Source organism: Motacilla alba, chromosome 1A, assembly GCF_015832195.1.
Source record: "Motacilla alba alba isolate MOTALB_02 chromosome 1A, Motacilla_alba_V1.0_pri, whole genome shotgun sequence".
In the NCBI taxonomy this organism is placed as follows: domain Eukaryota; kingdom Metazoa; phylum Chordata; class Aves; order Passeriformes; family Motacillidae; genus Motacilla; species Motacilla alba.
The window spans coordinates 63,908,666-63,932,860 of record NC_052031.1 but is presented as its reverse complement, the minus strand read 5'-3'; the positions used below and the strand labels follow the sequence as shown (position 1 = coordinate 63,932,860).

Here is a 24,195-nt window from a genome sequence, read left to right as displayed (position 1 = left end):
CACTGCAGGCTGCAGGACACTCCAGGCTTCACCTGTGCTTCAGGGGCAGTTCAAGCTTGCTCCTATTTTGCATGTCAAACAAAATGAAAAACAAAAATAAAATGGTCGGAGCCAGACCAGAAGAGTCTTCCTTGAGACAAAATCAGGGTATTTTGGAAGGACTGGTCCTTTAGCAAGTCAAGGGAAGCTGGTGACAAGCAGAGAGCAGCAGAGAGTTCTCTCTTTGGAATGAGTACTTTCAGTGCTAGTAATTTAACCTGTATCTTCTGCAGACATAACTGTGTAACCTGCCCTTCTGTGCTGTGTTATAGCACAGAAGAGGCATGTCTGACACAGCACCTGCCTTTTAAAACAAATCCCATTAAGGACACCCTCAAATCCCCTTAAGGACACCCCAAATCCCATTGAGGACACTCCCAAGCTGTACCTACAGCCAGCACTCCCACAAGGACTCAAAATGCCCTGGGCTGGTGCTGGTACCTGAGCCCACCCCAGGCTGCTGCAGGTGCTGGCAGGGCCGGGACCCCTGGGCACCCCTGGGACCCCTGGGACCCCTGGGACCCCTGGGACCCCTGGCCGCGGCTGCCGAGAGGGGAGCGGGAGCAGAGCCCGCAGCAGCGCCGGCAGCGGGGACGGGAGCGGGACAGCCCAGGGACAGCCCGGGCGGGCACTGGGGACGCTGCCAGCAGTAAGGCCAAGTCCTGGCGCTGATCTCTGTCCTTAGGCTCCCTCTAGAGTTTACAGCAAATGAGCAAAAGGTCTCAAATGCCACTTGCACAGGAGGGTAGCATCTTCTTGCCCCCCTAGGCAGGGCTCTGCTCCTGGGCACTGCTGGATCATGTCCCAGAGCCTTGGACTGAAGTGGCTCTTTCCTTCCTGACAGTCTCTGCTGCTGAACCTCACCGGGCCCCAAACCTGCCTAGAAGGGAAGGGCTCCTGTTAAGTGGATATTGTATGGTGAATATTTGGGGCCTGCCCCCCAAATCTCATGGAAGGCTCGCCCCACATCTCTTGAAGAAATCAGCACTTGGCCTGAAAACCTGGAGAGGTGGGGAAGCAGCACTGGCTCAGTAACAGCTGAGATGGGTCAGGAACAAACCTCAAACCTCCAGACAGGTCATGCCTTCTCCCTGCTTTCTTCATCCTCGACTCTGGAGGACACATCCTGGTGGAGGAGCTCAGGTAGGATTCCCAATTCCCCCCTGTTTGCAAGGGAATATATAAAATCCCGAGCAAGCCAGATGCTTTGTGTGTGCGGTTCGGATGGGCTTTGCTGGTTCACTGGGCAGCCTTATAAAGTGCTGGGGAAGGAGGGTGGCCAAAAAGGACACGGGAAGCTTGCCTAAGCGATTCTGGAGGAAAGAAAAACAGCGAGCAGCTCTGCCAGTGGAAAAGCCCAAACAAGAGCGAGGAGAGGGGTAGTGGGAAGAGAGGGGACAGGGCGTCCGGAGCCTGTTAGAGGAGCCAGGACATTCGTCGCCCAGACCTCCCTACAAACACTCCTCCCTCCTTCCCGCTTTCACTCCTCCGAGTTTTGTTTGGGCTTTGGTGTTGTTGTTTGTTTTCCTTCCTTTCTCCAATCCTCTGCTCCGATCTTTGACTGGCCGCATCTCCAGCCGGAGCGGCCCCGGAGCGGGGCAGAGCCGCTGTGGGAGGCTGGAGCTCTGCGGGGGCGGCTCAGCCCCGGCCCCGTCCCCACGCCGCACCGCCTCCCCCGCAGCCCCACTGCTGTGCCCCTCTTTTGCAAGACGATGGCGCTCTGATCTTTCCACAGCTCCACTCCGCGACTTTCGAGTATATTTTTTTTCCTGTATTTTTTTTTTTTCCACGCTTCGCTGCTACTACGGGCGGGCGCCTGCCTCTGTCCCGATTTGCTGCAGCCATCGGGGGTGCCTGACTGTAAACAAAACACTTTAGATCATGGCAAGGTCGTGCAGACACAGCCTTCTTTTTTTTTTTTCTCCTTTTTTTTTTTTTCTTTTTTTTTTTTTTCTTCCCCTCTCCGCAGCCGCAGCGATTTAAGGTGGATTGCGGAGATGGCAGGGAAGAGGAGGGGGGACAAGCCGAGAGAGCCGAAAGAGCGGCGGAGACCAACCCCGATCCCGTGGATGCTCCGGGGATGCGGATGCTCCCACCCCGGGGGAGACACTCTGATTTTTTTTTTTTTTTAATTTTTAATTTTTCTCCTTAATTTTACCCCCTTTCCTGATGATTTGTCCCAGCGCGACCCCAACGTTTCCGGCGGCGCGGGATGGGGGCTGTGCTGCCCCGGGAAAGACGCGCAGCTACCGCGGCTCCGGGGGTACAGCCCTCCCCTTTCGCTCTCCCCAGTCCCTCTGAGAGCGGGGCAGGGTGATACAGGAGAAGGGATAGAGGGATAAACAGAGGGGCAGAGCACTCCTCTTTCATCTTCTCCGTTGCTTCTATCAGCGTCTTAAATTATTCGCGCCCCTCTTCTCCTCCCCCACCCCCCTCTCCTCCTCCCCTTTGGATTTAATTATTTGTGCTCAATATACTTGTACAGCATCCAGGGACTCAGTCTCAGGCCCTTGTACTAAGGGAAGTATAAACAGAACAACAACAAAAAAACCCCAGAAGGTTCTTGTCCTACAGTAACTTGTTTTTTTTTTTTTTCTTTTCCGAAGGCTTCAGATAAATCAGTGCTCTCTGTTGTACTGCCGTCATGTTGCTGCTGCTTTACTCGTGGGGTACGGAGTCTTTTCCAGCATTTGGAAACCCACACTCCTCATAATTTTTTTTCTTTTTCCTAGTTTGTGTTTATACTCTGGTGCAACTGTCATAATCCTACAGACAAGAGGGCTGCCTTTCCCTTGTGGATTAGGGAGACAAGCAGAGACTCCCAGAGAGCAGAGAATGGGAACTCCTCACCTAAGGAGTCTGGGGTGGGACACAGCAGGCTACCAGCAGGGAAACCCCCATCAGCAGGATGGGCCCTGGGCATCCTCAGACACTTTTTGCAGATCACTTAGTTACAACTTCCTCCTGTGGATCAACAAAACAAGTTCAGTGTCCCTCCACCTGACAGAGAAAATGAAGCTTGAAATGGAGCTTCCTTGCTGGTGGCAATGGAAGTCAAAGAGAGGAAAGCCTAGAGAAAGGAAGATGAAATCCTGAAAATACCGCAAATGAAGGCCCACTTTTTCCAGCTGATGGAGTTTTATCATGGGCTTGCAACTTCAAAAAAAACATCTCAGGTCTGCAGACATGTGAATATCAGCTTTAGTTTTCTGCAAGTGAATTGCTGAAACTTGTAGTTTGTGAGAGCAGTTGAAAAACAACTTCCAAGTACTAAAACCCCCAGCATATAAATAAAAATAATGTGGCTAATAATGTATTTCAACCGTGTGTTTTTTTAACTAATCTTATTTGTTTTGTTTTTGGGGTTTTTTGCCTGTATACATAAATTTTTTTTGAACTTGGGTCTGATGATGCTGAGATTACTCTGCTGAGTGGTGTGAGCAGAAGCTGGAGGCCTTGAGTTTGATGATGGCCAGCAAAGTGGTGGCCTGGGCTTGAGCACTGTGCGAAGGTTGTGTCCTCTCTCCAGTGTGTAAAATCTCCATGTCTTCGAGGCCAAACCTGCTGACTCTCATCTCAGCCAGGTAAACCCAATTATATGGACCCTGTCTTGTTGAGATAGCTTGCTACTTGTGTATCCTCCTCACCCTCCCACCGTGAAGTTTGGGCAGGGTTGCTCTGCTCGCAAAGGAGACCTGCCCAGATGGATTGGTGTGAAGAGCCTTCAGTGCCCTCCAAAGATTCAGACACCAGATCTGGGCACCTGGAAATGTCATAACCTTTAGTGCCTGAGAGAACTCACGGTGTCACACAACACATTGGGGGGCTGCCCTGCCTGGTGAGTGAAGATGGCTGTGGAAAGGGCTGGAGAAAAGGGGACCAGAGAGGAATGCACAATTGCTCTCATGTCCACCACACCTGCTCTGACTATGCGAGGAAGTTGCTTAGAAAATCCCTGGCTGTGACTCTTTGCTCATCTAATCTTTTGAGCACACAAACAGGACAAGCCCCAATGCTATTTTTCTTTTCTTTCCCCGCGTAGCTGACATCTGAAATCCCGGCAGAGGTTATTTTAGAGATATTTCTTAACCTAGTCCTTTCTCTGCCGAGAGGGCAGGAGACGATCGTCTCGGCACTAGGAGCCACCAGCCATCTCCGCAGGCGCTGCGGGACAGGGTGCTGGTCCCCGCGGCATGGTGGCCAGCCTGCCCACTAGCCCGAGCTTGTCCCCAGCCCCGGACCTCGTCGGGGACGTGTCGCCAGAGCCCAACCCAGGCGAAGCAGAGCGGTGACACGCTCCTGTCACAGCCCTGGCTCAAAACCAGCCGTCACCATTCCTCAGGCGCTCGGGCCAGCAGCGGGATGGGGATGCGTGTTTTTGTGGAGTGGCACAAACCCCGCCGGGCTTTGCGGGCTTTACAGAGGAATAAGAAAAAACAGACTCGGGAATACCGTCCCACTCTCGTTTTTCCCTTAGCTCCCAGCTCGCCCCGTCCCACCTTTAGAGCCGGCGGCGGCGGCGGGGCAGGGCCGGGCGGACGGGGCGGCGCCGGGTGCTGTACCAATAGCGCGGCTGGGCTGTTTAAATAGACTCGTGCTGTCAATCATTTTCTTCTTCGTCAGCCTCCCTTCAATCGCCATATTGGGCAACCGAGAAAAGGGCTCGTCTCGCCTTGTTTTTTTCCGTCTCGCTTTTACTACGCGGCGGCGGTGCGATCGGCAGGGGCATCATCGGCACCGGCGCCATCGGCATCGCCACCGGCGGCGGACCGGCACCGCGGGGGCAGCGCCGCGCTCCGCTCCTCACCCGCCCGGGGCTCCCCGGCGGCGGCAGCGGCGGCTCTCGGGGCTCATCCCCGGGCCGGCGCTTATGCAAGGGCGCCTCCTCGCCCCTTCTCCGCGGGCCGAGGGCGAGCGGAGCCGAGGCGGGGCCGCAGCGCGGGGCAGCGCGGAGCGGAGCCGCCGGGCGGAGCCGCCGGGCGCCGGGAAATAAAGGGCGGCGGAGGCCGCGGAGAGAGAGCAGCGAGCACAACAACCTCCGCCTGGAGCCACAGCGTGCGGGGAGATGTCAAACGTCCGCATTTCTAATGGGAGCCCTACCTTGGAGCGCATGGAGGCCAGGCAGTCGGAGTACCCGAAGCCGTCAGCGTGCCGGAACCTCTTCGGGCCGGTGAACCACGAAGAGCTCAACAGGGAGTTTAAAAAACACCTGCAGGAGATGGAGGAGGCGTACCAGAGGAAGTGGAATTTCGATTTCCAGAATCACAGGCCGCTGGAAGGCAGGTACGAGTGGCAAGCCGTGGAGAAGGGGAGCTCGCCCGACTTCTACTTCAGACCCCCCCGGCTACGGAAAGCCGTCTGCAAGTCCGCCGCCCGCCAGAGCGTGGATGTAAACGGGAATTGCCAAACCGTGGTTTTTGTCGGTTCTCAGGGAATCTCAGAGGACACTCACTGTGTAGCTCAAAAGACTGATGTTTCAGAAAATCAGACGGACTTAGCAGAGCAGTGCACTGCCCAGAGGAAAAGACCCGCGGCCGATGGTAACGTACCCCACGGCTCTGCCCCGCGTCCCACTCGTGTCAGCGCCGGCGCTCCGGCCCCTCCGCCCCTGCCACGCGTGGCACCGGCTCGGCGTGCCACCCCTCCCGCCCCTTTCCCCCTAAAAAAGCCCGGGTAGTGTTTGCAGTCCCGGGGGTCCCGCCTGGAGTGGGAGCCGGTAGATGATTTGTAAGGAAGAGCCCTTAGACGCGGGTCAGATCCCCCGACCCCTCGCCGCCCCACTGCGGGGAGCCGGGCTCCTGCCCAGGTGGGAGGAGGTTCACAGCGCTCAGCCAAAAACGAACATGGATTTTAGCTGGAAAGAAGAAACTTGGGTCTCCTGCCTAGGGAGAAGCCCATTTCCCCACCCCCTGCTCGCTTCACGCAGCCGATACCTGACATGGGGATCTGGGAATATTCCCCCTCGGTTCCGTCTACCCCCCTGGATGCCGAGCAAACATCTGGAAGGAAAATATTTTAATACCTTTCCTCCCCCTTGTTTTTAATTTTCCCCTCCTAGATTCCTCTCCTCAAAATAAAAGAGCCAACACAACAGAAGAAGAGGTTTCAGAAGACTCCCCCAGTGCCAGTTCAGTGGAGCAAACACCCAAGAAATCAAGCCCGGGAAGACATCAAACGTAAAGCGTTTAGGTCAGTTCCCTTTAGGGTCTGGCATTAGGACGCAATTAAGGGAAAGAAGAGGTGACCGAGTGTCTGTCCCGCATCTCTGAGGGGCTGGGGAGGGGGCTTCGAGCCCCTGTGGGCTCGCCGAGGGGTGTTTTCTCCGAGGAAGGGTGGCTTTCCCCGAGCGCTCGGCAATGGGTGTGTGTTGGAGGGTGGGGAGTGGGAGGCGCAGGGCTTGAAAAGAACAAAACAAGGAGCGAAGCCTGCGCTCGGTAGCGTCAGGGGGCTGGGGCAGGGGCTGCGGTGGGACTGACCCTGCCTTCCTGCGGGATGGCCACCGAGGGCAGGGAGGGCCCTTTCCCGAGGACCGTGCGGGTGCAGGGACGGAGTTGGAAGCGCGGCTGGTGCATCATGTCAGATGCCAGCGGATCTGGGGGGGCTTCCCGTGTCCCCCGCCCCCGGGGCTTTTTCACCCCCAGTGTCAGCCTTGCCGTGGCGTGTCGCGGCCACCTCGCACTGCGGGAGAAATAAGTCAAGAAGTTGGGTTTAAGGGGAATCCGGGCACTTTCTCAAAATCCGAGCAATGCAAGGTTGTTTTGTTTTTGTTTGGTTTGGGGTTGTTCCCCCCTCCCCCTTTTCATTTTTTTTTTTTTTTTTTGGTTTCTGTTGTTTTGGTTTGGTTTTAGAGGCTGGCAGGGGGAAGGGAGCGGGTTAATGGGAGGCTGGGTTGTGCAGCTTTTTTTTTTTTTCCTTCCTTTTTTGCCTTTTTTTTTTTTTCCTTCTCCCCTACCCCCTTTCTGTTGTTTTGTTTTAAGGCGAGGGCTGGGGCGGGGAGAGCTGGTAAAAATTGCGCCGGCGGTTTGGGAGCCGAGGTTAGGAGCGAGGTTTACAATAAAACGATTTGCGATTGTGCAGAGAGAGAGAGAGAGAGAGAGATTAAGCTGTAAAGCAGAAGTTGCAACAAATTAGTCCCGCTGGGGTGAGCCGTGGCCGAGCGCGGCCATGCGAATGCCGCTACTCCCGCCCGCTTTTGGGGGTGGGGGCACGGGAGGGGTCCCCCCGCAGTCCCCGCCGAGGGATGGAGGGGCCGCGGCCGCTGCAGCGGAGCGGGGAGCACGGCCCGGGGCGGGGGGGCGGCGGGGGCCCCGCCCGGGCTGGGCCCGCCCGCCCCGGGGATGCGGTGTCGGTTTGAACCGGTTGCGCCGCGGATCGCGTTTCTTGTGCGATGTTTTCTAATCGCTTTCCCCCGTCTTCTTTTTCTTTCTTTTTTTTTTTTTTTTTTTTTTTTTTAATTATTCCCGTTGCAGAGCAGAGGATGTGCGCGTCCTCGTTCGTCGGGTGCGGCGGGCGGCGATGAAGAGAGGAAGATGTAAAGTTGTAGTGGGAAAGGAAAAAAAAAAAAATACATATCGCCGATCTCCGGGAGATGGAGGTCCTGTACAAGCACTGAAAAAGAAAGAAAACAAACCAGCAACAAAACAACAGCAACAAAAAGCAAACAATAACACTAAATTTTAGGCACTCTTAAAAGACCTGCCTCTAAAAGCATTGGATGTAGCATTGTGCAATTAGGTGTTTCCTTATTTGCTTCATTGTACTACCTGTGTATATAGTTTTTACCTTATGTAGCACATAAAACTTGTTGGGAGGGGGGAGGGACTGGAAGAGGGTGACCGATTTGAACTTGCTTTCACAATCTAGCAAGTCAAGAAATCTATGAAGAGAAGCAGTGTAGGTTTTTTATTACTTAAAGATGTATTGTCCCTTTAAGTGGGTCCACAGTGTTTTTTCTCGTTTTTTTTTTTTTTTTAATTTTTAAGATTTTTTTAACTGTATCATCGTGGTAACTGTTCAGAGCAGATTATTGTGAAATTTCTTCCTATGGCATTGAACTGAAGAGGTGGGAGCTGTGATGATTCCGTTATGTAGTAGCAGAATTTTCCCGCCTTCCCAGCCCCCCAAATCCATATACCAAAACTGATAGCTTGTAAAAAGTTGTGTAAAATCATCCCACTTGATTACATTGCCTGATTTTTTTTTTTAACCTAATCTGGAAAGCTTTTGCTCTGAATCTGGAATATTGTTGTTTTCTGATCTGACCCACTTCCCGAATGTTTGTGTGTGAGAGGAAAAGGGATACTACATCTTTAAACAGTATTTCTACGTTGCCTGTGTACCTGTATGTAAAAATAAAAAAAAAAGTTTGAAGTGTACCTGTGTACATAACTCTGTAAAGACACTGAGAAATTATACTAACTTATTTATGTTAAAAGATTTTTTTTTTAATCTAGAAGACAATATTTTTTTCCCCATAAAGCCAAAGTGGCATGTTTTTGTGCATTTGTAAATGCTCTATTTGGTAGACTTTTTAGAGGGTTTTTTCAGTTTGGTTTTTTTTTTTTTTTCTCTTTTTTCTTTTTTTTTTTTTCTCATAATTAATATGGCTGTGCTTAAAAGATTGCAGACTGAGCCAATTTAATTTTTTTTTTGTAATGTGTGGGGAAAAAAAAAATTCCAGATTGATATTGTTTCACATCAAGCAATCAATAAAGAAAACTGCCATATATAAGAAATATGGTCTTCATTAGTGTGTGTTTCAACGTCCCTCAGACTGGCACAGGAAGAAATAAGACTACAAGAAATAACAGTTTTCCTTTGAGTATCCTTCTCTTCACGGGTCTCTGGCGGAGGTGAAAGTAAAGGATGCAGCTCCCTTAGTGCAGCGATGCCATTTCTTCATGGAAGGGTGCTCAGGCATTGGGACGAGCCGCCCCGGGCAGTGTGGAGTGACCATACCGGGAGGGATTTCAAAGACGTGGATGTGGCACTTGGGAACAGCACTGCTGGGTTAACAGCTGGATTCAAAAGAGGGCTTTTCCAACACAAATGCTTCTGAGTGTCCTCTATGGTAGTTGGGAATGATGTGCCCTCTTGGTGTATAAGAGTGGAATTTCCTGTGTCAAAATGTTTTTGGGATTTGGGGTGGGTTGTTTTTTTTTTTTTTGATTTTTTTTTTTGAGAGAAGAGGTATTTCTTCCACTTAGTTCTCTGACCCCTAAGGCTTCAAACTCGAGCCCAAAAGAGCACCTCCTGGACCGCCATCGCAGAGCCAGCGCATCCCCGGCATTCCCGAGCTTGTCCCTCCGTCCCTCGCCGCCGGGGCCCAAGCCGGTGCCCGGAGCCCCGGGGCATCTTGCCCGGGCGGCCGCTCGTGGCTATCAAGATGGCGCCTCGCACGCCCCGGGCCCGCCTGATGCCGGCGGAGGCACCGGCCGCGCTCCGCCGGCCCCCGGCACCGCCGGGGATGCGCCGGGCCGGGCGCCGCCGGGCACGGGGAGGGGCTGGCACCGCAGGCTGCAGGAGGGGATGCCCGCGGTGCGGGGGACGCCGGGGGCTGCCCGGCCCTGCCCGCCACGCCCGCCAAGGTGCGAGCGGCCCCTCCGCCCGGGGATGCGGGGGAGCAGCGTTCTCAGCCCCGGGGCTTGCGAGGAATAAATAAACACGTAAAAGAACACAGAACGGGGGCGGAGGGGGAGCGCAGCTCCCTGCGAGGCTCGCCAGGGTCCACCCCCCTTCCCGGTGCAACGCGATCCTGTTGTTTATCCCGGCCGCGCCCGGGCTCGCCCTCGCTCCGAAACCTCCCCGAGAACGCCGGCCTGTGCCGAGACGGCGACAGAGGACGAGACCTCGGCCGCCAGCCCCACTTCAGTGTCGGCCCCGACTCGGGCAGGGCCGGGCGGAGGGGCCGGAGTGGGTACGGCGGAGCTGCCCCTGCCCTGCTCCCGCGGCTGCGGAGGAGCGCTGGACACGCTGCCGCCCGCCCCGGGCGCGCTCCGTGCCCGCCCTCCTGCCCCACGCACAGGGACTGCAGCCGCCCCGGCGGGGCTGCGCAACCCAGCCCGCCAAACGTGGAAAACACTCGCGAAGAATTAAAAAAAAAACAGAAAAAGAAAAAAAGAAAAAGAAAAAGAAAAAGAAAAAACCCCGCGCAAAACCGTGATAGTTTTTTTTTTCTTTCTTTCTTTTTTTTTTTTTTTTTACCCAGCAAGAACAAAGTGATCTCGGTGGAAAATAAATAGCGGCGCCTCCCCGAGCCGGCCTATCCCCGTAGCCGGCGCAAGCCAAACCCCCCCGGGCGGGGGACGGGGGCAGGGCGGGGCTGCAGCCCCCGGGCCGGGGAGGGAGACGGCGGGCGGGGTCCATCCCGCTTCTCCGTCACGTAGGGTTGGGATGTGCCCTCTGACCGCCCCCCCGCTATTATTTTGAATTTTTTTTTCGTTTTCGTCGCTGCTCTCCTCGTTACCGCGACCGACCGATGCCGCTTCTCTGCCTGCGCGGCGGCCGAGGGCCCGGCCGCCGCTATCGCAACAGCGCCGGGGGAGCGCCGCTCCCGCCCCGCCTCCTCCTCCCCCGGTGACCCCCGGGGGATGCGCGGGGCCGGAGACACAGGGGGGAACATCCCCCGCCGCCCCGCCCGGAGCGAGGGGGGCAGGGCGGCCACGGCTCGGACCCGCCCCGTGCCCCCTCCCTCGGGGGCCGCTTGTGGCGCTTGCACGGCCGCAGCCCCGCGGGGAACTGGAGACGGGGCCGGGCCGGCGCGGCGGGGGCAAATTTTAAAATTCTATTTCCCCTCTGTCCCTTTCTCCTCTCCGCCGCAGCGTTTCCTCCTCGGGCGGCTGGAGGCAACCTTGCCTCGCTGCTTTGGGGCGCCTGGCGGCGCGGGGCGGGGGAGGGGCAGGGCGGAGCGCGGCCCGCCCCGTCTGATGCAACCGCGCTGCCGCCCCGCGGGGTGCGCACGCAGCGCCCGCCCTGCCCCGCTCGCTTTTCCCCTTCCTCCCTCCTTCCTTCCCTCCCTCCTTCCCTCCGTCGCTCCGCGGCCGCACGTACGCGAGCACGCGCGCACCCCCCGCGTGTGCACACGCACGTACCTGCGCGCCCCCGGCGGCGCGCCCCCGCCGAGCCGCGGCCGCGGGGCTCTCCCGGCGGGATCCGCCGCCCCGCGGGCGCCCCGCCAGCCCCCGCGGCCGGGCTGGCGTCCCGCCGCTCCCCGGCTCTGCCTCCCCTCTCGGGGCTTCCACGCAGCGCCGTGCTGCAGGAAGGGTTGGCGTTCCCTTCCGCGCAGCCGCGCGCTCCCGTGCCAGGAAAGAGGGGTCTGACCCCTTCCTTAGCAGGAGTATTTTGGACGTGGATCTGACCGTTTTTCACTGGAGACGTTTGGCGGGAAGAAGAAGTACTAACAAAGTGTCCTTAAAGTCAATATTAACACCCACTGCTTTTCGGCTGCGGAGCCGGCCTCCTCTTCCTCAGATGGGAAATTAGCTGGAAAACGATGTTTTCCGACATCCGTACCCATCTGTACTTCTCAGTAGCTTCAGCTGAAAAAAATCCACAAAACCGAATTTCATTTTCAAAAGAAAATACTGCACTTCAGGAAATGTCAACATGTTTTTGTTTCAACATCCTGCAGCATTTTGTCTTTTTTTAAAAAGTAATTTACTACCCCCATTTATTATTATTTTTAAAATACCAAAGTAAAAAGGCCACACTATAGTGGCTTTAACAAAATGTGTGATCTGCAGTAAAATAAGATTATATTGTATGAATTGTTTTGCTCTTTCCCCAAATAAGATGTCTTCTGCTTTCATTTTACTGGAAAAACCTTGGAGACTTTCTGTACTTTTTTCATACTGATTTTTTTCCCCCCACCTCTGATGTTTCATTTACTTATGAATCTGAAAAAAGGCATTTTTTTTCCTGCTGGGCGGGTTGTATCTGCACTTGCGGTTTGCTGTGCTTCATCCAGGCTCAGCCACCTCCTCCATCCAGGCAGCTTGTGTGCCTTTCCTCTCCCTGCCTGTTTTCTGTCTTGCCCACATCAGTCATTGCAAGACTGAAAATTAGCCAAAAAATAGAGGGGAATGTGTTTTTCTTTTTTTTTTTTGGTGTTTTTTTTTTTTTTTTTTTTTTTTTTTTTTTTTTTTTTTTTTGCTTTCTAATAAAAATAATTCCCAATTCAGTTCAATTAAAGAGCAAGCAAATGCATATTTTCCTGTAATATAAAATTAATAACGAGAATAAAAATATCAAAACAACATGTTAATGTGTAATGATAATATACCAAGTGCAACTGCCTAAAAACAAAGGAGCGTCAGACTCCCTGCTTCTCCCTGGAGAAAACAAAGCTACCACTGCTTTGTAACCCCTCTGGAATTCCCCCCATTTCCCAACTGTGCCTGGCTGTGTGTACCTTCCCCTTTTTAATTAACCTGCTGATGCACAGGTTCTCCACAAGCCGTGGGCACTTTGTTTGCTGTTGAGGGGTTGTAGGATCCTGCGGGGATCCGCTCTCAGGTCTCGGGGGGGGGCAGTTCCCTGGCTCTGGCTTTTGGAGAAGGGGAGGGTTGCTGCTGCAGCTGGCACATTGCGGGATGTCACTGCCGTGGAGGACACCAGTCTGTGGCCCAGCTGGACCAGGCTGACCTGGATGGGTGCTTGTGGCAGGCTGTTCTGTGCTGTGCTGTTCTGCGCTGTGTTTCTGTGCTGTGTTTTTCTGTGCTGTTCTGTTCTGCGCTGTGTTTCTGTGATGTTCTGTGCTGGGATACTCTTTGCTGTGTTTCTGTGCTGTGTTTTTCTGTGCTGTGTTTTTCTGTGCTGTGCTGTTCTGTGCTGTTCTGTTCTGTGCTGTGCTGTTCTGTGCTGTTCTGTTCTGTGCTGGGATGCTCTGTGCTGTGTTTTTCTGTCCTGTGCTGTTCTGTGCTGTATTTCTGTGCTGTGTTTTTCTGTGCTGTGTTTCTGTGCTGTGTTTTTCTGTGCTGTTCTGTTCTGTGCTGTGTTTCTGTGCTGTGTTTTTCTGTGCTGTTCTGTTCTGTGCTGTTCTGTTCTGTGCTGTTCTGTGCTGTTCTGTGCTGTGTTTCTGTGCTGTTCTGTTCTGTTCTGTGCTGTTCTGTGCTGTGTTTTTCTGTGCTGTGCTGTTCTGTCCTGTGCTGTGCTGTTCTGTTCCATGCTGTGCTGTTCTGTTCCGTGCTGGCAGGGGCTGCCCCGCTCCTCCCGGCAGCTTTGGCACCTGCCAGCCGGCTCTGGGTGGAAGCAGGGAGCAGCACACCTTGTGGTTCAGCGTTCCCCATCCGCAAAGACAGGCTCTGCCAGCTCAGGCTTTTATACCTGGCTGTCCTACTGCGCCTGCAGCTGTTTGGAGGAGACAGCAGGCAGGAACATTAGTTTCATTCCAGTTTTATCCTTGGCCTAACATCTGAGTCTTCAAACAAGGATTCCAGTCGTGGGCAGACGCCCCATTTTGTGTGCTCCAGACTCTTCTCCCACAAAGACCCAGCAGTTCTTTACGTGGAGGCCAAAAATCCAACTGTTGCCTGATAAAGCCTTTCTGCCATGACTGACTCTACCCAGAGTGAAACCAGGCACCTACAGGTGTGGAAAGGGCTCCTATCCCCTGCTACCTGGGCAGGCTGGAAGAGATGGCTATGTCTTAGCAAGTACAGTTGCAGCTCTGGTCCTCACTTGCTTTGGGGAGAGGAGCTGGAGCTCTGGGACTGACCATACTGTAAATTTTTCCTGCCAGGTAGGAAGCCTGGAGTTGATACCATGAGCTTGGTAACCTGGTACACCACACCAACTTCTGTTTTTTGAATTTTCTTTTTCTGGAACAAATGGTTGTTCCCATCCTAGCTGCTGGCTTCTGGATGTATATGTCTTATTCTAGGACGAGACCGGGGGATCCCAAGTGAGGACACTTGCATACACAGATTAATATAGATATTTATTTATTTTTATTAGTGGAAGAGAGACCTCTACTGGCTCAGCTCACAGAGCCACTCGACTGACCACAGCCAAGCTGTCTCACCTTCTCCTCACCTACTTGGGAAATCTCCTGTGTCACAGCCGTCTGCCAAGGCCAGCTAAGAAGCAACATTTCATGTTTTCTCATTAAAAGATCCAACATGTGGGGAGTCCCTCAGCTGCAATTGCTAGCACATGAATTTGTGACAGCCCTTAGTGTAGTAAATCAAGTAGCTTATTTCCTTTAGGAGGAGATGAATCTTGGGCACTGATGCAGAGAAAAGAATTAGAATGTTACTGGTGCTGGAGGACAAGTCAGCAGGATGTTTTAATTGATTTCAGTTGCCTTTTATTCTCTTTATGTTCTTTCTCCAAGCTGGTTCTGTAGCACTGCAATGAGGATGGCTTCAGAAACCATCTCTTGTGGGTCAGGGCTCCTTGGCATCTTGCCTCTGCTGTCAGCTGGATAGGTGTTGACTCCTACCTGGGCCATACCTGGGGTTGATGATCAGTTGGGTGCTTCTCTTCCTGGGTTGGGGAGGAGTTAATATTTAGTGTGTTTTTCTAGCAAAGCTATTGTTATCTAAGCACAAGTAATGTAAAACAGGGCTTGGTGTTTGCAAACAGGTGGAGCTGGGTGAGCCAGTTGTGTAAGGCCTGTAAGTCCTGGGCTGCCAGTCTGGCTGAAAGCTGCAGAGGCAGTAGCTTGACAAAGGGACTGCAGCATCTCCCTGAATGAGGAAAGGCTGAGGGAGCTGGAGCTGTCTTGAAAGGAGCCCCAGCTGAGAGGGGCCCTCAGCCCTGGGTGTCCCTGTGTGCAGGGAGGGCTCAGAGCAGGGCCCAGGCTCTGCTCCGGGGGCCCAGCAATGTCACCAGAGGAACGGGCAGGAACTGATGCCAGGAGGCTCCACCTGGACGTGAGGCAGAACTTCTTCCCTGGGCGGTGCCCAGGCACTGAACAGATTGTCCAGAGAGGGTGTGGAGTCTCCTCACTGGAGATATTCCAGACCCCTCTGGACACAATCCTGTGCCCTGTGCTCTGGGATGGCCCTGCTGGAGCAGGGGGGTGGGACCAGCTGACACCACTGTGGTCCCTTCGAAATTGACCCATTCTGGGATCCAGTGATTATGAGTCCTGCTGAAATGCTGGCTTAGGCATCCCCTTCCTTCCTTACCCAGCCCACTCATTCCTGCCCCTGGCACTGCTGGTGAAGTTAGTTCAGGAACCATAGTAGAGAATGGATCTTGCAGAGATTTCCCACCTTCCCTTATTTGTTGTTGGTTTGTGTGTTGATATTTCTTTCTCCCCAGCTGGATCCATTTCTGGTCCTGCTCCTCATGCAGCTGGCACCAAAAGCTTGGCTGGCACAGTGGGTGGGTGGGAGCAAGCTGGCTGCACTACCATGAAATCACAGCCTGGGAGCTGGTGTGCCTTGCTTGTTCCTTTCACTAAAGCAAAAATTAAAGTCTTGTGTGGGACAACTGCTGCCCATCTTATGGTTATGAGGCTTGCTGGAAGGTGCTGGGCAATCTTGGGTGCCGCAGCTCAGGGCTCTGCTTTCCAGCTTTCTCCTCATGTCTCTGGCCATCAAAATCTGCTCCACAAATGGCAGCTGCTTAGCTGGGGAAGTAGAGATTGGTGTTGATGGCCTGAAGTTTCTGCGTAGTTTGCCTGGAGATCTCACTCACAAAGCTGTTCACAGAGACCTGCTGAGTCACAGTTGTTCATTTTTTGTGGGAAAGTGGCCTGGTGCGCTGGATGCAAAGATAGAGGAGTATGCAGCAGTGGTTTCTGGAGCTGCAGGCTGGTGGAGTAGGAACTCTCACTGTGACTTTCCTGAGAGATCTCTGTAGCAAAAGCACTTGCTTGGTTTCGAAAGAAGAAGTTGTTCTGCAGACACCTGTTATACCTTTTCCTTTCCCCTCTTTCACCTGTACTCCTTTTCCAGTCATTGCGTGGTGAGAGCACCCACTAATTTGCAGACATCCATTACCTCTTCTTATCAAGTTTCTCTTTTCTCTGGACAGTGTTCTGGGTGCTGTAGTCTTGGCTTGCCTGGATCCTGCTGTCCTTGTGAGCTGCTTCATCCTCAAAAAAAAAAAAAAAAAAAAAAAAAGAAAAAAAAAAAAAAGAAAAAAAAAGAAAATAGAAAAAAGTGAAATACTCACTGTGTATTGAGTAGAATTTGAGAATTTGAGTAGAATTCTGTTGAGAAGGAGCTAGAACATTTTTCTGCCCCAGATGCTAAGTACTGATCCTGTTTTAGGTTTTTTTTCCTTTTCTTTTATCCTTCCTTTCTCTGTCCAAATCTTTTGAAAAGAAAATCTTGACAGACATGATCAGTTCAGGTCCTAGGATGTGAAAGTCTCCAAGGTGAGGTAACCTCACTGTAGCAGGTAAAGTCCTCTGCTATACTCATTTAGTATCTAATTAAGAGCATACCTCTAATTTCTGCATCTTACTGCATCACTCCCTCCTGATGCCATTTACTGCTCCATCTAATCTGCATTTGTAGTGCCCCATTGGCTCTTGATGTCACCTCATCATGTCCTACCTGTCACCCTGTCACCCTCACATTAAAGTGTAGTTCTTGTTTGAAAACAATGATCCTGATGGTATTTTATTTAGCTGTCGTGTTCAGCACAAAAAAGAAAGACAGTCTCTGGTTCTTCCCCTGAAGAGCATTGAAGCAGTTAGCATTGCCCTCATTCATGCCCAGTGGTTAGCAAGGGTTTTACAGGGGGCTTTGCTGGCTGGTGGTTTACTGGGATTTAAGGAATCACTGTTGCTTCTTATGGAAACCTGCCCTCTGGTTCTGATTGCAATGGCTTGGAATAGAAGAATTGCATCAAGCTTGTGTCCTCTTTATGTTCCAGGTGCTCAGTGGCTTGAACATCTCCTATCTATGAAAAATCTGAATTTCAAACCCCTGCCTTTCAGAAGGGATCACAGGATGGTTTTGGTTGGAGAGGACCTTTAAAGATCATCTAGTTCAACACCCCCTGCAATGAGCAGGGATGTTTTCAACCAGGTCAGCTTTCTCAGAGCCCAGTTCAACCTGGCCTTCAATATTTCCAGAGAGGGGGCTTTTGCAGCCTCTCTGGGCAACCTGTGGCATACTCACCATAAACTAGAGATCAAGGGGAACTCTTAAACTTACCTGTCCAGAAGACAGCCAGTTTCTCAAGGTCCAATCCAAGACCAAATGGCAGAAATTGCACCAAGGAGAATCACAGACTTCCACCTTTCTGCTCTCTGTTTAAGGTATGCTTCCTGGTGCTGATTTCTCTTTGCTAGGGAAGATCCAGAAGCACCTTAAAAATGAAATGCCAAAATGAAACAAGGCACTGAACACACAGACCTTCCCTGGGCAAGAGGATGGGAGGGAGCAAGTAAAACCACATATGACAAATGTTAGGCATGTTGCTGAATGCAACTCTGGAAGCTGCTCAGATGCTGTGGTCAGGTGGGTGGATATTACAAACCTATCTGGGCTAGAAAAGAGAAACATTTTTCTAGAAAATGAAAAATATCTGGTAGAGAGAGCACTGAGAGGTAATAAACATGCAACAGAAGCCCTTTTGAGGTAAAGCTGCATTGCCATGGTGCTTTGTAAGTAAGTGACCCATCACTTCAGAGTTCAGAGGTACCAGATGTGCTCGTGGCAGTGCTGCTGAGGCAGGAAAGATGAGAGACAGAGCTGCTGTACCTTGGCTTCAGACTGGGTCTGCTTCTTTCCAAACAGCCAGAGACTTTGAGAGGGTTTTTCCCCAGTTCCTGGATGTTCAGCATGGGTTTTGCAAGAAGCCCTGAATGAAGGGCTTGTGAGTACCTACTTTGAGTTAGAGCTTTGTCCTTGCTCTTCAGTTTTGTCTCTTCGCTGGCTGAAGATTTCAGAGCACTGAATTACTCTTTCTCTGGATTCTGTGTGCCTTTTCAAAAAGACTAAAAATATTGTTTGGTGAAACAGTATTTTGTAACTGTGGAGAAATTATGGAGGCTAAAACTGATACACAAATTAGTGTTTTGTCTGATGAGCTGGGAAACTGATTCAGGAATCCCATGGCCATTATTAGACCATTCCTGGTACAAATCTCAGTGCTGAGAGTGCTGTCATGCTCCTTGGAAAAGCTCTATAAACCAAAAAAAAGGGCGCATTCCTCTTGGCTCTCTGATGAGCAGTACTTTGAACTGAGCCTGTGAACCTCTGTGGTGATGGGACTTTCATTAGGGCATTTACTTGCAGAACATGGGACTTGAGTAACCATATGGGAAAGTAGCCACTGTTTTAAGTACTCTTTAAGAAAAGGGTTAGGAGAGCACAGGGAGAGAAATTAGGGGACCATCAGAATTTGAAGTCTTTGATCAAATGCAAATTTTTTCAGGGAGGGGGATCAGTGAACAGAAACAGGGTAGAAAAGCTATAAGAAATCATGACACGTAAACACTTTTTTGGGGTCTTTTCTTTGTTTGCGTTGGTTTTGAAGCCCATTAAGTGTAAAGTTTTCTCATATATGACACATAAAACAGCACACAGGATGATGGGGTTCTTTCAGGCTGCCAGAGTCTCCCTCTGTCTGGAAATAGATAATTTATTGTCATGTATGACCTGTCACTAATATCTGATGGTACCCCAGGGTGACAATCTCAAAAGACCAAAAGAAACTGAGGACACCAGGATTATGCTGAAGAATCTGAACTTTTTTTTTTTCCCATGCTTTTTGCACCAGCCACAAAGAATTACAGCATTTCTTTGGTCAAATGAGGGGAAAGTAACCATTTTCCACCTTTGCATTAGTACCCCACCAGAAGCTGTATGTCTGTAATTTTACAGGAATACTCAGAATTGACAGTTTGCTGTATTTTGAGGGATCTCAGTGGAGGTAGATAATACAGCATCTTTAATCTGCCCTGAAACAGATTAAAAATGACAAATGGGCCTGTCCAAAGACAGGGTAAAGGTTTTCTTTCTTCAAAAAAATTTGCAAACAACATATCCCCTCTATCTCTTCCCTCCTTGCTCTGCAATTACTCTGCAATCTGGGCCAAAGCCCCTCCAAGGATTTGCAGGAACTGTGGCCAAGGCTAGGGAGACCACTGATTCTCCACTTCCCTACAGTTTGTTGCCCCTTTGAAGAGCAGCTGTTGCCTTTGAAGTGAAATTTTCTGAGCAAATGAGTATCGGCAGAGAGGGTGAGATTTTGGCTGGAGATGGGCAGCAGCAAATTCCCTTCCCAGAGGGGACTCTGCTGGCAGAATACTTGCAAGATTGAGGTTCAGCTGCTCCACCAGCCCCTTCCCACTCAGAACGCACAAGTGGTGATGAAGCAGGGGCACAACAGAGCTGCTGTATGTAAGCCTGCTCCTGGCCTGAAGTCCTTGGGAAGGAGGGAGGTCGCTGTCCTGGCTCTGACCCCTCAATTATTTTGTTGCATTTCTGAGCTGAACTGGAGCTCAGGTAAATGCAGAGTTTGAAGTCCAGGCTAACCTGCCTGCAGAGCAGGATGGAGTGCTGTGTTGCATAGGTAAGAGGCCCCATAGGGCAGGGCTGTCATTCCAGACAAGCAAGAGTCCTGCAAATGCTTGAATGTCTTTGTATTACCCTTCTGCCACCTTTTGTTCCTAGTGGTTTTTTTCCATATCCAGTGATGTCTTTTTATTCTCTGCAATATGTCCTTGTTTTCTCTACACTTCTCCAGCCTGCCTCTGATCTCTGAATCCAAACCCAGTCTTGCTGGTGGTTTGTGCTGATATTCAGAGTTATTCCCTGTGTCTCCTGAGCATCTGGTATGTGCCCCGCCCTGAGTGGCTGCCTCTGGCTGTGAGGGAGGTGGCAGGTTAATGTATTAGAGACTGGAGCCAGGCTTTTCATGTTAGGTGCTTAAAACCCAAATGTCTGACCTTAAAACTCTGTGTTTTCTGACAACCCTATCTGAAGGTGCCTCAAGTTCTTCAGTACCTGCTTTACATGTGATGCTGCTGAGGTGTGAAGGTCAGGAGTACTGAGCGTGGCTGGCTTGCTCCCATGAGATCCTCCTGGGGGTATCCCTCTGTCACTCCCCAGAGATGCTGGCACCTGATTCAAACTATGCAAATATTACTAGGAGGGCAAAGACAAAGAATTCAGTAATGGCAAATGTCACTCTATGACTTAGTTTGGTAGGATAATGGCTCTGTAACATAAACTGTCAGGCAGGTGTGGGGATGGGTGGATATGGCTGTACATCCCACACTTGTGCAGGACAGGCCTTTGGGAAGAGAAACTTGGAACCTGCTGCGTGGCTTTATTGATTTTTGGGTTTGCTTTGTGCAGGGTGATTGCTGAAACAGACTTGTTTGTGGATGTCAGGCCATTCACAGCACTGTGTTTTTATGCAGCTTTTCACAAGCACTAATAGAGAAACAAAGCAGTCTTCATGACCACTCAAATTTGTCTTGACTAAGCACACCATTGCTGAATAAAGTATGCACCTATTGTTTTCAGACAGCTGTAATCCCTCTCCAGACTTTAGGGTAATTTAATCTCTTGACATGACTGTGCAGCTCCTGTTATTTTTAGGCATGTACATGAAGAAAAGGAAAGGCCCATTTAATCTGAAAACATATTAGCAAGCATTCCTGGTTTCACAAATCTGAACCGGGTACCACAGGGAATAAACTGAAAGTCATTAACGTGTGATTGCTGTTTGATGGCTGGAATGAAGCAGTTTCAGACCCACTCCCTACCTCCTTTTGCAGGTACTGCAAAGCAAGTTGCTACTCTTGGAGATCATGTCAGCAAAGGTTAAAATCTCATTGCAGATTGTTCTTTGCTGATACCAGCTGTTCACAATCTGTGTGTGGTGGCCTGCTGGCCATGTGGGTGAACTGGTAGGGATGAGGGAAAGGCTTGAAGTCCTCTAGTGTCAGTGAGGGATGTGTGTCAGTGCCCTTCCTGATGATGCCTGAGGATGCTGAACTCACCTGCCTGCCATCCCTGGTGTTGCAGCCGAGGGGACTGTCACTGCCTGCTCTCCTCCTCCTCCTTCTCCCAAACTCCCGAGTCACTCAGGACAAGTGACAATGAAGACTGTCAGGCTATGTGATGAAGCTGGTGCCTGTGGGCTTGTGGCTTCCAGATGCTGGAGCTGAGGCCCTAAGTCTCCTCTTTGGCACAGCAAGGAGCTCCTGTATTGCTCACCATGAGACTTGTGCAAAGCTGTTCCCCTCCCCTGCTCTACAGGGAAGATGGGGTTACTAAAATCACTAAAATCACTAAAATCAAAGCAGTTTCCTGAAGGAGGTGAGGATTTAGTTTCTTTCTGGATATTCCTAGCAGCATCATCCAACAGGCACTGGGACATGTGATGGAAGCTGAGGAGGATGTTGTTCAGGCCTCCACAGACTCTTCTAGGCTTAGCTTGGGTGGGAAAGTGAGGCTCAGGCTCTGCTTACAACTGTCCTCTTTGAGAAAGAATGAGGAAAGGCAACGGCACAGGACAAAGTGAGGGAAAAACCTTAAGCTGTGGCATTTTATGGGGTGGACAGCTAGCAGGAGATTGTTGACTGTTTGTTGAAAAGTCTCGCTGGCTGTGTTTGCTTTGGATACCACAAGTCACTGGGTCCTGGTGGGGACTGTGAGTCATGTTCCTCCTTGCAGTGGAAAACACGGATTCATCGCCGTGGTGCTGCGCTCCTGGCAGGGCCACGGCCCCTGGGGAAAATGGGAAGGTGGCACAAGGCAGGAGGAGTGGAGGCATCCCCCTCCAAAGGGGATAGGAAAGTGTTTCTGAAATGCTTTTTTCCCTTTGGGCATCCATCCTTAGTTCAGGAGAGAGCTTTGCTGTGGCCTCAAAAAAATGGACGTGCTGGAGTTCTTGTGTGCTTGTGTTGCTCTGGATACAGGGCTCTATTTTTGTGCCTCTTGCATAAGTTTTACCCACATCTTGCAGCGCCTTAAATGCATTTTTAGGGTTTGGGGTCCTGGGTAGCTAAAAACATTGAATTTGCCTCTTCTGTGGTCTCTGTGGGAGTTTTGAGAAGGCTGGTTGTGACCACATTCCCTCTGCTGTCTCTTCTTTTGGCAGAACTAAACCAAGTAGTGGTTTCATACAGTTTAGGAAGGAGTGATGCCTTTATCTTGACTCAAGAGATGCTGGAGCTCCCTTTCTTTGGCTCACATGGAGAAGCCCTCAGTAGAAGAGAAGAATAATGCCAGCGGCTGTAGGAGGGCCAGCGCGAGGTCAGCGTGGTCCTACACTGCCAAAATACCAGTGCTAATTCTGGCCCTGAGTGCACAGGGCACACAAATCACTCATGACTCTTGGTTTTCCTTGTACCAGTCCGGATTCAACCCTTGATTTTATTCCTGCTGGAAGGGAAGAACAGACCAGCCATGGCTCCAGGTGTGGGTACAGGCTGTCACTGGCCTTGCCTAGCAGGGGAAAAGGACCTCTGTGTCAGGTGGTGGTGAGCTGTTAACTCCTTCCTTTTCATCACTGACAAGAAATTCTTTCCCTGCTGAGGGACCAGTAAGTCCTTTGCTCTGCCACACATTAACATGTGCCTTGGTAGTACCCAGTAAATGGGGGAATAATAATAACGTGGTTACGGGCCATCTGAAATGAGGTTGTGGCTGTAGCTGTCCCCATGGGCCACCTCCTCCTGCCTCCTGTGGGAGAGCGTGGGGCTGGTAAAGAGGCTGTGTGTGGTAAGAGAATAGGTATTTAAGGAAATGGGCTTTAAATGAGAACTTAATTACTCACTTTTGGCCTCATATCTGAGCAAGAATAACATGAAAACCTGAAATTAAGCACTAGTTGCATTCCAATACAATGAAGAATGCCTCCAGTATTTGAAAATAATTCGAAGATAAATAGAATTAATACTTAACATATGAAAGAGACAGCTAATGTTTTGACAGACAAGCCTCCTCCTCAGAGCCAAGAACACGCATTACCTAAAGGAGGAAAATCCTCATTTGTACTGGAGGTTGCCAGCAGTCATAATTAAAGAACAAAATTAGTCAAGGAGAGGATGGAATGAAGAGTAAAAAGATTGTTGTTTCTTAGATAACTGTGCAGGTGTTGCTGAAGGAACACACACACATTTCTGTGTTTTTTTTTTTCCCTTGATACGTCTCTATGTCCATCAGAACATTCACTGCAGGTTTCCTTGTATTAAAAATAAAAATAGAAATGTCCTGCTGAGCAAGTTGTTCTGCCATGGGTGGAGATAAGCCTGCTTGCCTTCTGTTGTGTAGAGTCTTTGATGTCTGATTAGGGGTGAGGTGGATTTTTTTTGCTGTTTTAGTGAGTCCATCATTAGTGTTTCTTTCCTTTGTCATCCGCTTGAACAAAGTGTGAGGGTTCCTACAACCTTGGATACAACTGTCCTGCTGGCACATTTGATGGAAATTTCCTGGGCTGCTGAAAAGGGGTGGAGGGGTGAAGGGGAAGGGCAGATAACCAGTAGTATGGACCCACCCACTGTATAATTGCTCATTTTTGCAGGAAACCAGCCTGAAATTTTGCAGAGGATTTGGCCTGTTTGTAGGAGATTTGTTATTCTGATGTTATTAACACTGGCTTTGGTTACCCAGATGTTCCCAAAAGGCAGGGAAGGGTAGATCACAGCAGTGCCATGGCCAGAGAAATGGTTAACTGGAAAGGAAAATCTGAGGCTTTTTTTTTTTTGTCAGAGAAAAATAGTGTCTCAGATTTATAAAACAAACAGCCTTCTCTACCTTGTACATCTTTCATAGCTGCAAACGTGTAAATCTTTTCTTCCAGAAAGGAATCCAGATGCTTACTTACTTTAATTTGAGTCAAGATAAAGTGGCCACGTTTTCCCTGCCTGAAACATCTGCAGAAATGCCACTGAGGGTTTTTGGCTTTTTTTAGTGAGAGAATTACAGAAGTACTCCCATTTTCTCCTCTTTCAGGGTTAGACCAAGAATACATTCAGCAGTCATAAGCTGTGGTGTATTAATAGAAAGATTTTCTTTAAAAAAATGTCCACTACTCCTAAAAGGAGATTTATACTATGTAATCCACCATTTCAAAGGCCGAGGTCACCACTGAACATGTCATCCCACCAGGATATCATAACACATCAATTACATAATCAATAGCACATGTTTCCCCCTTTCTTTACCAATTAATGGATTTTTGAAGTAGAGAGCTTGGCTTATATTTCTCCAATCATGTTGGATGGGGAAG

General features: G+C 50.6%; 1 protein-coding gene across 1 annotated transcript; it reads left to right on the top strand.

Annotated features, from left to right (window-relative positions):
• Positions 1-4,665: 4,665 nt before the first annotated feature.
• Positions 4,666-8,774, top strand: CDKN1B (cyclin dependent kinase inhibitor 1B). Its single transcript, XM_038155065.1, has 3 exons — positions 4,666-5,579; positions 6,098-6,228; positions 7,509-8,774. The coding sequence occupies exons 1-2, from the start codon at positions 5,105-5,107 to the stop codon at positions 6,217-6,219; spliced, it is 597 nt and encodes a 198-aa protein (XP_038010993.1). The 5' UTR covers positions 4,666-5,104; the 3' UTR covers positions 6,220-6,228; positions 7,509-8,774.
• The last annotated feature ends 15,421 nt before the right edge of the window (positions 8,775-24,195 follow it).

Coding starts and splice junctions, on each gene's coding strand:
- CDKN1B (XM_038155065.1), top strand. CDS start 5,105: ATGTCAAACGTCCGCATTTCTAATGGGAGCCCTACCTTGGAGCGCATG. Junction 5,580..6,097: donor GAAAAGACCCGCGGCCGATG/GTAACGTACCCC, acceptor TTCCCCTCCTAG/ATTCCTCTCCTCAAAATAAA.